This window comes from Carcharhinus amblyrhynchos, chromosome 4 (genome assembly GCF_965287045.1).
Source record: "Carcharhinus amblyrhynchos chromosome 4, sCarAmb.v2.hapA, whole genome shotgun sequence".
Lineage (NCBI taxonomy): Eukaryota > Metazoa > Chordata > Chondrichthyes > Carcharhiniformes > Carcharhinidae > Carcharhinus > Carcharhinus amblyrhynchos.
This window is the reverse complement of record NC_137327.1, coordinates 61,696,028-61,710,368: the sequence shown is the minus strand read 5'-3', so window position 1 is coordinate 61,710,368 and position 14,341 is coordinate 61,696,028. Positions and strand designations below refer to the sequence as shown.

At 44.1% G+C, this 14,341-nt stretch overlaps 1 protein-coding gene across 5 annotated transcripts in view; it reads right to left on the bottom strand.

Annotated features, from left to right (window-relative positions):
* slc38a7 (solute carrier family 38 member 7) overlaps positions 1-10,643 on the bottom strand; it is a 103,002-nt gene extending 92,359 nt beyond the window's left edge. For all 5 annotated transcript variants that reach the window (XR_013886502.1, XR_013886501.1, XR_013886503.1 and 2 more), the window contains exons 1-3: positions 10,568-10,643; positions 8,373-8,808; positions 5,748-5,946 (exon numbers count right to left, since the gene is read on the bottom strand). Coding sequence is in view for 2 of the 5 variants with exons in the window: in XM_080187264.1 (XP_080043390.1) it covers positions 5,748-5,946; positions 8,373-8,630 (457 nt within the window). In the remaining 3 variants the exon portion in view is untranslated. The remainder of the gene's footprint in view (positions 1-5,747; positions 5,947-8,372; positions 8,809-10,567) is intronic.
* Between the last annotated feature and the right edge of the window lie 3,698 nt (positions 10,644-14,341).

The window sequence follows — 14,341 nt, the reverse complement described above, 5'->3', positions numbered from 1 at the left end:
CAGTGACCCAAGCTGGGAATCAAACCCAGGTCCCTGGAGCTGTGAAGCAGCAGTGCTAACCACTGTGCTACCATGCCGCCCTATCTACAATCTATCTACAATTTCAAATTATCTACAATTTGACAATCTTACACTTGCATAATGCTACAGTGCAGGGCCAAAGGATCGATAAGTGTTCAGTTCAACACTGACTAACAAATTGATAACTGTGTTTAGTTTTACAATAAATGCTGAAAATATTCAGCAGCTCACGCAACATCTCTAGGAGAGAGAAACAGAGTTAACTTTAAACAAGGTTCAGGAGCCTTGGGACGTCCCTGGGGATCAACTGATTCTTATGGACCTTCCAACATATTTTCTGGCTCACTTGTTTCACTTGGGGGTTCCCCTGAATGTGTGTATAAGGATGTGGATGATACTGATGATTTTCTCTTTTAATCCACAGGTGTTTCAGTCCGCCTTGTTGTCCAACAAGGGGCATACACGCAATGGGTCGTACGAGGGCTGTTCTTGGTTGTTTCGAGAATAGCCTTCACGACGTTAGTGTACGCTTAAACTGGACCAGATGCTGGGCAACATGACAGCTCAGTGACTATCACTGTTTGTTGTGCAGATACATGGACTTGGGCCAGTGTCTGCGGGAGTTTGCCCATTCTCCCCGTGCTTGCGTGGGTTTTCTCTGGGTGCTCCGGTTTCCTCCCACACCCCAAAGATGTGCTACAGGCTGATTGGTGTAAGAAACTGTCCCTAAATTAGTCTTCCCTCAATGTGGAATGCCATAAGCATAGACAAGGGTCATGGGTGGAGGGGGGACTCAATATTAAAATGGCGGCGTGGGCTCGTTGGGCCGAAGGGCCTGTTTCCTGGGCTGTTTTGCTCTTTGTTAATGTTTCAGCTCAAGGCTGTTGGCCAGATTCGGAAACATTAACTCTTATTTATCCTTCCACAGAGTATTTCCTGTATTTCTGTTTTATTTCAGATTTTAAGCATCTGCTATGTTTCGCTTCTGTTCTGAATTTTACAGTGGATCAGTCACAATATACACTGATTCATGTAAAACCAGGCGGCAATGTTACTGCCAGAAGGTGCTCCAAGATCTTCCCTCCAGATAAGATTATTTCCAACAGTCCTTCTAGTCTTCAAACCCCAACAACAACCACTACCCCCCCACCCCCAACCAAACACTCATATGGCAATACAAACAAAACAATGTTTATGACCAGGAGCAGCCACGTGTGTGTTAACTGTAAAGTTGTGTGCGTTCATTGCCCTAAAACAGCAACCACGACTCAAATAGAAAAATTCTCTGGATATTTGCTTCTTTGAGAATCTGTTCATCAGATACTCTCTAAACCTTTGGGCAAGATCAATACCTTCAACATCACTGGGATTCTTCTCAGAACACAGGTTAAGGGGAGGTTAGAGAGTACAGATGAAGATGTTGCCAGGACTGGAAAATTGCAGCTATAAGGCAGATCAGATAAGCTGAGGTTGTTCTCCTTGGAACAGGGAAGGCTGAGGGGAGATTTGATGGAGATGAACAAAATTGCAAGAAGCCGGAATGTGTGGATGAGAAGAGCCACCTGAAAGGGTCGAGACATAAACACTTACTTCATTTAAAAGGTGCCTGGATCTGTACCTCAAACACTAACCTGTAGGGCTATGGAACAAATGTAAAGTGGGGTTAGGTTGGGTGGCCTCTTTCTGTGCAATTCAATAAAGATGTTCAAACTGATAAAATGTTTTGATGTCAGGTAATCAGATTTTCAACAGTCTAAATAGGGACACGTCAAAAAGCCTTGAGAAGGTAAGGACTCCATCATTGGCATGCAAGGTAACCAATGACAGAAGTCTGGGGAGGGTGCAGTTGAAGGTCATGTGATAACATATCCTGGAACATAACCAGCTAGAGTTGGGAACCCTATTCCAGAGATCTTCAGTCACTGAGAAGGGGCCAATCAATTTAATTTTAAACTAATTTATGTTTCCTCATAACATACTTTAGGCCTTTAAGAAACTATTTCAATCCTGCTTCAACGTGCTGTACTTTTACAGATTGCATGATACCTGACTTCAGCACAAACAATTATAGGTAGCATGAATGAGTTAACTCAGAGTAGCACCGTCAGCAATCCAGCCTGTTAGGTGCAGTTAAATACAGGAAGAAATTGCATTAGCACTTTGATGGAGGAGCACATTTAGCAGTTAATACCATTTCCTCAAACGTACGCATTTGTCCATGATAGAGGTGCATCTTGACTATTAATTACTTGGATTAAAATTTGTATCCTGGTTTATCTTGTCTGATTTTTTTAAATTCCTGCTGAAAGGAGGGAAAGAAGGAAGGTTAGTATTTTTTCAGCCATCGCAGACACAATAGGGTGAACAGCCTCTTTGTGCTGTAATGTTTCTAAGGTGTAGACATCACTGGAAAGGCCACAATTTATTACCTATCCATTACTTCCCTTGAGCAGAGTGGTTTGCTCAGCTATTTCAGAGAGCAGTTAAGAGTCAACATTGCCTTGGAATCACATGTAGGCCAGACTGGGCAAGGATGACAGATTTCTTTCCCTAAAGAACATTAGTAAACCAGATGAGTCTTTAGACAATCAACAGTCTCATGATCATCATTACTGAGACCAGCTTTACTGATTTATTACATAAATTTAAATTCCACCACCTGACATTGTGGAATTTGAACCCATGCCCCATAGCATTAGCTTGGGCCTCTGGATTACTAGGCCAGGGTCATTATCATTACCACCATGATTCATGATTTGCAATTTAAGCGTCTGCTATAAACATTCCACTGGGCTGCTAAAGAGACCAATTGGATCAATGGGAGGTGATGATCCTAACCTGAAAAGTGACTGACAACTCCTAGCAGCCACATGGTCGGCACATTGAACATAAGAACATAAGAAATAGGAACAGGTATAGGCCATCTAGCCCTTCAAGCCTGCCCCGCCATTCAACAAGATCATGGCTGATCTGAAGTGGATCAGTTCCACTTTCCCGCTTTCTCCCCATAACCCTTAATTCCCTTGCCTACCAAAAACCTATCTACCCGTGACTTAAATATATTTAGCGAGGTAGCCTCCACCACATCAACGGGCAGAAAATTCCAGAGATTCACCACCCTTTGAGTGAAGGAGTTCCTCTTCAACTCCAATGTAAACTGGCCCCCCCTTATTTTGAGGCTGTGCCCTCTAGTTCTGCTATCCTTTCTAAGCGGGAAGAATCTCTCTACCTCTACCCTTCATTATCTTATACGTCTCTATAAGATCTCCCCCTCAGCCTTCCAAACTCCAACGAGTACAGACCCAGTCGATTCAATCTCTCCTCATAGGCTAACCCCCTCATCTCCGGTATCAGCCTAGTGTACCTTCTCTGCACTCCCTCCAAGGCCAATATAACCTTCCGCAAATGCGGCGACCAAAACTGCACACAGTACTCCAGTTGCGGCCTCACCAGTACCCTTACAGTTGCAGCAAGACCTCCCTGCTTTTATATTCTATCCCCCTCGCTATAAAGGCCAACATTCCAATCACCTTCTTGATCACCTGCTGCACTTGCAGACTAGGTTTTTGTGATTTGTGCACAAGGACCCCCAGATCCCTCTGCACAATAGCATGCTACAGCTTTTCGCCTTTTAAATAATAATCCCTCCTACGATTATTTCTACCAAAGTGGATAATCTCACATTTGCTAACATTATACTCCATCCGCCAGGTCCTCACCCACTCGCTCAGCCTATCCAGATCTCTCTGCAGACTTTCCGCACCTTCCACGCAATTTGCTTTTCCACTCATCTTCGTGTCATCAGCAAATTTCATTACCCTACACTCAGCCCCATCCTCCAGATCATCTACGTAAATGGTAAACAGTTGAGGTCCCAGCACCGATCCCTGCGGCACTCCACTAGTCACCAACTGCCGAACAGAATAGCACCCACTGATTCCAACTCTCTGCTTCCTATTAGACAACCAATCCTCTATCCACGCTAACACCTTACCCCCAACTCCGTGCACCCTAACCTTTTGCAGCAACCTTTTGTGAGACACCTTATCAAACACCTTTTGGAAATCTAAAAACACCACATCCACCGGTTCTCCTCTGTCTACCGCACTAGTCACATCCTCATAGAAATCCAATAAATTCGTTAAACACGACTTCCCCTTAACGAATCCGTGCTGCGTCTCCTTGATCAAACCGCTCTTTTCTAGGTGCCTCGTTATTTCTTCTTTGATGATGGATTCTAGCATTTTTCCAACTACAGACATTAAGCTAACTGGCCTTTAATTCCCTGCCTTTTGTCTGCTACCTTTTTTAAACAGCGGCGTAACATTAACCATTTTCCAATCTTCCGGCACTTCCCCAGAGTCCAGCAAATTTTGATAAACAATTACTAAGGCATCTGCTATCATCTCTGCCATTTCTTTCAGAACCCTGGGATGCATTCCATCCGATCCTGGGGACTTGTCTACCTTCAGTCCCATTAGTCTATCAAGCACTACCTCTCTAGTGACAGGAATCGCATTAAGGACCTCATCTCCTACCATCCTTCTATCTTTAATATCCAGCAAGCTATTTGTGTCCTCCTCCATGAAGACCGACACAAAAATCTTATTTAAAGCTTCAGCCATTTCCTCATCACCCAGCGCTAAATCCCCCTTCTCGTCCTCCAAGGGTCCAACATTCACTCTAGCCAGTCTCTTCTTTATATACTTGTAAAAACTTTTACTATCAGTTTTTATATTTAGAGCTAATTAAGCTTCATACTCTATCTTTCCTTTCTTTATCACTTTCTTAGTCATTCCCATTGGCAAGGGAATGTTCTGGAACCAGTGAGATTGTCAAGGAGGAGCAGTTAGAGTACCAAAGCAAGCTGGGTTGAGGGGCATGTGCCATGACATCAGGCAAGCCAGGCCAGTGGCTGAGCACCACATGGATGCCACAAGGGCATCAGCAGCAATGGAGCCACAGGTACTAAAAAAGGTGGCAATAAACACCACCAGCTCCCCCCCAACCCCCCCATACAACAATGGTGGCAGCCATTGTTGAAGAACCCAGAGCAGAGCTGGCCCTGATTCACAGAGTGCAAGGTGGCTTTCATATGATAGTAAATTGAAGTAGGGGGGAGGGGAGGGGAGGGTAAGGGGGGGGAGGGGAGGAGGGGAGGATGGGAGGATAAGGGGGAAAAGGGTCTCAGCAGAGCTCAAAATCCAGAAAACTGTTGGGACACCAGATCGCTTAGTAAGAAATTATGACCAAGTAAATAAGCAGAGTCAGTAACTAGAGGGACATAGAGTTAAATTCATTGTCAAAAAGGCCAGAGTGAAGGAGGAGAATGGACGAATATTTGAAACACCTAAATTGTCAGTGCTTTGGGAAAGGAGTAGAGAGTGGGAGTAACTGGATAGTTTTCTCCAAAAACCAGCACTCAGATGGGCTGAATGATCTGCTGCAGTACTGCAAGACTTTGAGTGTCTAATGTGAGCTGAGGCTGTGAACTCATATCATGGATAACTCTCAAGGTTAGATCAGACTTTCACTCCATAAGCCAATGGCTCAAATAAACTTTCACCCTGCCAGACCCTGTGGCTACATCAGATTGTCAACTGCCCCTCACAGGTGGCTTCAAATTTTGCTCAGTCCCTGCCCCATCTGACAAATGGCTGTCTGCCCACAACTATAATCCCCGCTTTCCAGCTGATAGTCTAACGTGCTGCTCCACGCTCACTCACTCTTGTCCAACTGATCTCCGATGATGATTAAGAACGCGATGCAGGTGCCAAAGGTATAAACAGCGATGAGGACGTCGCAGATGGTGCCAATCACTTGTCCACAGGCTGCCCGCACCACCTCCTGGTAAGTGGCCTTGCTGCTAACCTGCGAGCAGTACGCCAGAATCACCAGCCCAGCGATTATAAACAACACTAAACACTGAAAGAAATAAAGCACAGGACTTGCTTCATCCAAGGTAAAATCCACCATAGCAAAAAAAAACAGTAGCTGCTTTTAAAAATATGGGATTGGGTCCAATCATGATGGGTTTTGATAGAATACTTTGAGAGTAATAGCTTTCGTTAACAGGAGGGTTAGTAAGCAGAATTAAAACAATTGGCAAAAGCAGAGGGGATGGGGAAGAACTGAACAAAGAAAAACAAGTGTTAAATTCCTCAATGGATTAATTTCTCCCCATCTTAGTAACCTCCTCCAGGCTCGCATTTGAGAAGACTGCATTCTTCCAATTTTTAATTCTGTTCTGTCCCTAGCTTCCTTTCTCCATTATTGTCAGCTGTGCATTCAGAGTCGGCCTCAGGGATCAGCGTTGGGACCTCAATTGTTTACCATTTACATAGATGATTTGGACCAAGTGTAGTGTGTCAAAATTTGCACATGACACTAAGATGGGTGGAAGAGCAAAGTGTGCAGAAGACGCTGAAAGTCTGCAAAGGGATACAGATAATCTAACAGTGAGAGAGAGTCTGGCAGATGGAGTACAATGTTGGTAAATGTGAGGTCATCCATTTTGGTAGGAATAATAGCAAAATGGACTATTATTTAAATGGGAAAAAATTGCAGCATGCAGAGGGACCTGGGTGTGCTTGTACAGGAATCTCAAGGAGTTGGTTTGCAGCTGCAGCATGTAATTAAGACGACAAATGGAATTTTGTCATTCATTACTAGAGGGATGGACTTTAAAAACAGCGAGATTATGTTGCAGCTGTATAAGGTGCTGGTGAGGCCAAACCTGGAGTACTGTGTACAGTTTTGGGCTCCTTGAAAAAGCATACACTGGCACTGGAGGGGGTGCAGAGGAGATTCACTAGGTTGATTCCACAGTTGAGAGGGTTGGCTTATGAGGATAGACTGAATATACTGGGGCTATACTCATTGGAATTCAGAAGAATGAGGGGTGATCTTATAGAAACATAAGATTATGAAGGGAATAGATAAAATAGAAGCAGGGAAGTTGTTTCCACTGGCGGGTGAAACTAGAACTAGGGGCATAGCCTCAAAATAAGGGGAAGCAGATTTAGGACTGAGTTGAGGAGAAATTTCTTCAAAGGGTTGTGAATCTGTGGAATTCCCTGCCCAGTGAAGCAGTTGAGGCTACCTCATTGAATGTTAAGGCAAGGATAGATACATTTTTGAATAGTAAAGGAATTAAGGGTGAGCGGGCAGGTAGGTAAATGCAGCTGAGTCCACAAAAAGATCAGCCATGATCTTATTAAATGGCAAAGCAGGCTTGAGGGGTCAGATGGCCTATTCCTGCTCCTAGTTCTTATGTTCTTGTTCCAGGATTTTGATCTCCATATTCAAGAGTGATATACTTTCATTGCAGGCAGTACAGCAAAGGTTCACTAGATTTGTTTCTAGGATGAGCAGATCGTTCTACGATGAGGCGCTGAGTAAATTAAGTCGATATTCTCTGGAATTTACAAGAAAGAGAAGTGAGCTCATTGAAGCATACAACATTCTGAAGGAGTATGACAGAGTAGATACTAAGAGGTTGTTTCCCCTGGGCTGGACTGGACTGAGATATCTTAACATGGGGGGCACAGTCTCAGGATAAGGGACCATTCATTTAGGACTAAGCTGAGGAGAAATTTCTTCACTCGTAGGGTTGTGTATGTTCCATCATTAATATTTTAATGGCTGTGATAGATATATTTTTAGTCTCAGGGAATTATGGAATATGGGGAACGGCTAGGAAAATGGAACTGAAGCACAACATCAGCCATTATCATATGCTAAGCTCAATGGACCAAACAGTTTATTCCTACTCCTATGTCATATGGGACAGCATGTCATCCTAGTTTCAAGCTAGGATAACCCTGCCCCCCGCCAGAAAGACCTTGGGATATTTTACATTAAAGGTGCTATATCGACACAATGTAAGTGGGGCCACCCAAACGTACCTTTAGCATCCTGCTAAAGGCCAACTCTGAATTCACAATCAGAAATTCCAGTCTCTGCTTACAGGGGCTGTGTGAACAGATATAAGAATATTGGGCTTTCAAATTTGGGGATTCCTGTCTGAAGCTGGAACAAGGTACTAACTTCCCTCATCGTTGTATAAAGACTTGGGTAAGGATCGGGAAATGTGCTGAGGGTGAAGCAGAAACCAGGTGTTCGCCTCCAATAATCTATCTTTAGACTTGCATCTTGATCGTTATCCTGTGCTCCTGTTTAGCACCACAGGGCAGATTGGGCACCAGGGCAGACAGGCATCTCACACTGCCATTTCTAGTGCACTCTGTGTGGAAGCACCAGGTTCACTTACTTGCAAACTCCTATTCACAATACAGAACTGACCGGAAAAATCAAACTCAAGCTCCAAAACCAGATGTTATCCAGCTCACCAGCTGCAGGATGATCCCAGCCACCACTCCCCCAGCCACAAAAAAGGCATAGGGAAAGTTGAGCAGCCCCGCGCCGAGTGCAGCATTCACCACGATGAACACGGCTCCAGAGGCTGGTGTTCCTCCTTCCCGCTTCCTGCTGTCCCTTGGCCGCTCAGTGGTCAGTGGATTCTGCAGGAGACTGGCCTTTTCCCCAGCCTCCTCAGTCCAGCTCCAATCCTGTTGGTCACAGTTCACTATGGCTTCACAATAGGCCATCCCCACACACCGCCCACAGCTTCAAGCAAACAGGCAAAACCTCAGCCTGAGCTCTTAGTGAATCACCCAGCAAGGCAAAGCTTTCAACAGCTTAAATTATTCAGACTCCAGACCTTCGAACCATCCATGGAGAAGTGAAAAGTACAGAACTTCCTCTTCACTTATTCGGCCTCAGCATCTAAAAGTAGGTAGGAGGGGACAGAGAAAATGAAGAAAAAAGTTAAAACAAAGAACAAAATGGAACGTTTATTCCCCGTCCCTAATTATAAACCAGTAAAGCCATTCAGTGAGCTTCGCTATCACCTCTCAGTCTGAACAGCATCCAGTGCAAAACTGAGCAAGTCCAGCACTGTCAGGAGAAGGTGCAGTTTTCTGGATGAAACTCAAAACTGAGGCAGTGTGAAAGATATTGCACCCTTATTTGGAAGAGAACGGATGGCTTGCTCTCCAATCAACTCAACCAAAATCAAAAGTCAGATAACCTGACATTGCCATTTGTACAACCTTGCTAATGCACATATTGGCTGCACATTTCTTACGAATTCATGTCTCTACATTTCAAAAGTATTTAACCGTTAGGAAGAAGTTTAACACAATGAACTGGAATGTAAGTTTTCTTTAATTCCAATTAATACATTAAATATTGGATTGTAGCAGAGTTAGTTTTAATAATCTGCTGCTGAGCCTCTTGAAGCATGTGAGAAAACATGTGATGAGTATCTCAGTATAGATTGTGCAATTCAAACCTGTCACGAGCACACACCCAATGCAACTTTTAAAAAGTTACAGAGCCTCAATAGCTTGGATTCACAACTAACAATCACTAACACTACAACTGATATCAAAATGTACTCAACAGGAAAAGGTCCAATGAATGATTTTGAAAAGAGTTGAAATGAAACAGGAGGGTCATCTTTTGAGGAAAGATTGAACAGTCTAGGCTTGTATACGTTGGAATCTTAAAAAAAAGTAACCAGATTAAAACATAAGATCCTGAAGGGTCTTGACAGGGTGGATGTGGAGAGGCTGTTTCCCCTTGTGGGAGAATCTAGAAGTTGGAGTCATTGTTTAAAAATAAGGAGTCACTTCACTTAAAACAGATGAGAAAAATTTTCTCCAGCTTCAGACAGGAACATGGGGTTCAGGTTCTAATAAGATCAGCAAAGATCTTAATGAATGGCATAGGAGACCTGAGGGGCCAAATGTAAAATTAAGAAGTGTTAAAAATTCTGATAGAAACACAGAAACTAGAAGCATGATTAGCTTACAGCCCTTCGAGCCTGCTCCAATATTCATTTTGATCGTTCAATATCCTGATCTAGCCTTACTCACACATCTCTTGATCTCTTTAGCCCCAAGTGCTTTATCTAATTTCTTATTGAAATCACACAATGTTTTGGCCTCAAATACTTTGTGGTAGTGAATTCCACAGATTCACCACTCTCTAGGTGAAGAAATTTCTCTTCACCTCAGTCCTAAAAGGGTTACCTGCATCCTCAAACTATGATCTCTAGTTGTGGACTCCCCCACGTTCAAAAACATTCTTTCTGAATCTACCCTGTCTAATTCTGGTAGAATTTTATAAGTTTCTATGAACTCCCCTCACTCTCAAACGCCAATGAATGTAATCCTAACCATGTAATCCTTTCCTCAAATGACAAACCTCCTAGCCCAGGAATCCCTCTATTGCAAGGACATCATTTCTCAGATTAGGACACCAAAACTGTACACAATACTCAAGATGTGGCCTCAGCCTTGTCCTGTACAATTACATGAAACATCCCCGCCACTATACTTAAATCCTCTCACTATGAAGAACATATCATTTATCTTCCTTACTGTCTGCTGTACCTGCGCGCTTACTTTCAGTGACCGATGCACGAAAACACCCTCCACTCCACCCGCTTGCGCTATCTCTTCCCCGCCTCCCCAGTTACCGGATGAGTTGTGGCCTAGGTCCCGAGGGATAAACCACAGACAGAACTCCGACCAGCTTCTGTCAGTGTCAAATGATCAGCGGCTGATCTTCCCACGTGACTGGAACCGCGAGACGCCGGGAATGTGGCACGGCATGCCGGGAACTGCAGTCCTCCTCATCCCGGCGCTAGGGCTGCGCATGCGCAGCACTGCCTCGCGGCTCTCTGGCGGGCGGGAAGAGTCAGCCAGGTTAGAGTCAGTGCCGCAGCTGGGGAGTCACTCACGGTGATGTCATTTTCTTTTCAGTCTGTCCATTCCTTTTTAAACTGCTCCAGAGCACTGATAGTACTTTTGAACAAGTAGACATTGGAAAATTTGCAGATTGGGCGGTTAGATGGCAACTAATGTGAGGAGATGCTGAATGAAAAACCTCTCAGAATGATGAACATATCTATTCCGTCAGGTCTTTGCAGAATTTGTTATAATGGAAAAAGCTCCAGTTTCAGTAATATCTTCTCCTAACTAAAGGTCGTTAGCTCTGCCATCATTCCAGTAAATCTCTTATTTATAGGATGGCATGGCCAACATTTATTGCCCACTTAGAATGGCTTTTGAGAGGCAGTGGTGAACAGCTGCAGGCCATGTGTTGTATTTAGGTAGCATAAAGGTTTAACAGAATGGATATGGGGCACATGATGGTGTGGCATTGGCATGCGATAGTCACGTACTGGGGGACAATGTGCCTTTCTAGTAATTCACACTGAACATACTATAAATAGCGTAAATATTCTAGTGTTAAAATAGATACCCTGATCACCTGTGGCTCCTCCTTGCTAGAATCCAAACCTAACACTTTCCACAACATGGTAGCAGTGATGGCACAATTTAGTCTGTTGTTTGTGCCAATACGATGTATTCACGGTCCCAGATGACTACATGCCATGATCATGCCAGCAACAAACTCAGTGCGTATAGTGATGGTGGCAGGGCCAGGATAGTCACTGCCTCCACTCCACGCATTTACAAATTTGGGAACACACAAGGAGGTCGCTGCTGCAAGCCACGTCACAACAAATGTCCACAAGCCATTCAGGTTGCTCCTTTCCCGCCTACTGCGGAGCCACATTGGGTAATTCACCGGGCCAAAGAGCAGGAAGGGCCAGTGGAGCCCATTCACATGCAGCAGGATGGGGCACTTCCAGTGTTTCTGCTCCATTTGAGCCTCTAATTAAAAAGGATAAATATCTGTTTATTAGCACTTTTCTTACATCCTGGGCAAAGTTTAGCAGCATTCCCAGGATCTTGGTTTGGTCAATTTACGGGTCAGAGGTCCCAACATCTATTTAACTGGACACCGGGGCAGGGCTATCTGTATTGGCTGACAACTTTGCATGCCTCCCCCACAATTTCTCTTCATCCTTCGAACCTACATGTTAAGGGCCAGCTTATTGTCACACAGTGCCACAAGGGCCAACATCAGAGAAACCCTTTTTGTCATCCGTAACTAAGCAATTTCCATACTTAACAATAATGTATGTGTACCGTTAGGCATTATATTGATTGATTTATTGTTGTCACCTGTACTGGGATACAGTGAAAAGTACTGTTTCTTGTGAACTATACAGACTGTTCATAGATACATAAGGTTTATTTATTAGTAACAAGTAGGCTTACATTAACACTGCAATGAACTTACTGTGAAAACCCCCTCAATAGCCACACTCTGATGCCTGTTTGGGTGCACTGAGGGAGACTTAGCATGGCCAATAAGTGAGAAGGAAAGGATAGAGTGCAGAATATAGTTTTGCAGTTATAGATAGGGTGAAGAAAAAGATAATTGATGTGATAATTAAGCTGATCTTTCTCTGATCTTTCTCTTCACCCTATCAGTAACTGCAACACTATATCCTGAGACCAGGATCACATTCTGCCAGGAATTTCCATAATTTTTTCGAGGACTGGTGAAAGTAAAAAAAAAATTTCTCTGCTCACTGACACCATTTCAGTTTCTCTGTTCACCCCCAGAAGAATACTGCATCTCCTATTATTGAAGATTAAGGAAGAACTTGACCATATGTTACACAGGGCATGTTATTTCCCCAATCATACAACCAACCTACTGTCTGGTCACCTGTTTCCAAGCCTAATGGTCACCTCCAGCTTTCTGTGGATCTTACGCAGGAGTCCATTGGTAGCACTCGTAAGCCACTGTTGGGAGACGCTCGCAATAAGGCCCTTTGAATGAAGCTCAATACAAACACCAATTTTTGGAAAATACCTCTCAACAAAGAATCTTGATTCCAAATGACCTTCATCATGCACCTTTGGTTGAGTTTGCCTTTTAATAGATTTATCGAACTATTCCATAAATGCAGAAGGGAGCCATTTGGCCCATTTTGCCTGCACCAGCAACAATCCCCCCAGGCCCTATCCCCATAACTCTGCATATTTACCCTGCTAATTCCCCTGACACTTAGGGGCAATTTAGCATGGCCAGCCAACCTAATCTTTGGTGTGTTGGAGGAAACCTGAGCAGCCGAAGGAAATCCAAGCAGACACATATTTGCATATCATCTGCTCTGGAGATACTCCAGTGTATCATATCAACAATCCTGGAGGGCAAACAAGGGGTTCTCTACCATATTAGGCCCTGACAAAGATCTTTGTATCCTCTCTAGTTACTGGAGAGGTCCCAGAGGACTGCCGAGTAGCTAATATTATTCCTCTGTTAAAGAAAGGAGAAAAGGATAATGCAGGAAATTATAGATTCTTGAGTTTCACATCAGTGGTTGAGAAGCTTTTGGAGAGGATTCTTAGGAATAGGATTTTCATGCATTTGGAAAAGTATGGCCTGATTAGGGAAAGTCAACATGGCATTATATGGGGCAGGTCATATCTTACTAACTTAATTGATTCTTTTCTAGGAGGTGATAAAAGTGCTTGATGAGAGTAGAGCAGTGGATATTGTGTACATGGATTTTAGTAAGGCTTTCAACAAGGTCCCTCATGGTAGGCTCATCTGGCCTTTATAGCGAGGGGGATAGAATATAAAAGCAGGGAGGTCTTGCTGCAACTGTACAGGGCACTGGTGAGGCCGCAGCTGGAGTACTGTGTGCAGTTTTGGTCGCCGCACTTGCGCAAGGATATTTTGGCCTTGGAGGGAGTGCAGAGGAGGTTCACTAGGCTGATACTGGAGATGAGGGGGTTGGACTATGAAGAGAGACTAAATAGACTGGGTCTGTACTCGGAGTTTAGAAGGATGAGGGGGGATCTTATAGAAACGTATAAGACAATGAAAGGGATGGGTAGGGTAGAGGTAGAGAGATTCTTCCCGCTCAGAAAGGACAGCAGGACTAGAGGGCATAGCCTCAAGATAATGGGGGGGCAGTTTAGAACGGAGTTGAGGAGGAACTTCTTCACTCAAAGGGTGGTGAATCTCTGGAATTCTCTGCCTGTTGAAGTGGTGGAGGCTACCTCGCTAAATATATTTAAGTCACGGGTAGATAGGTTTTTGACAGACAAGGGAATTAAGGGTTATGGGGAGAAAGTGGGAAAGTGGAATTGATCCACTTCAGGTCAGCCATGATCTTATTGAATGGCGGGGCAGGCTCGAAGGGCTAGATAGAACATAGAACATTACAGCGCAGAACAGGCCCTTCGGGCCACGATGTTGCGCTGACCAGTTAAAAAACAATGACCCACTAACCTAAACCAATCCCTTTTCGTCCATAAACCTATCCACGGATCTCTTAAACGCCCCCAAACTAGGCGCATTTACAACCGCAGCAGGCAGG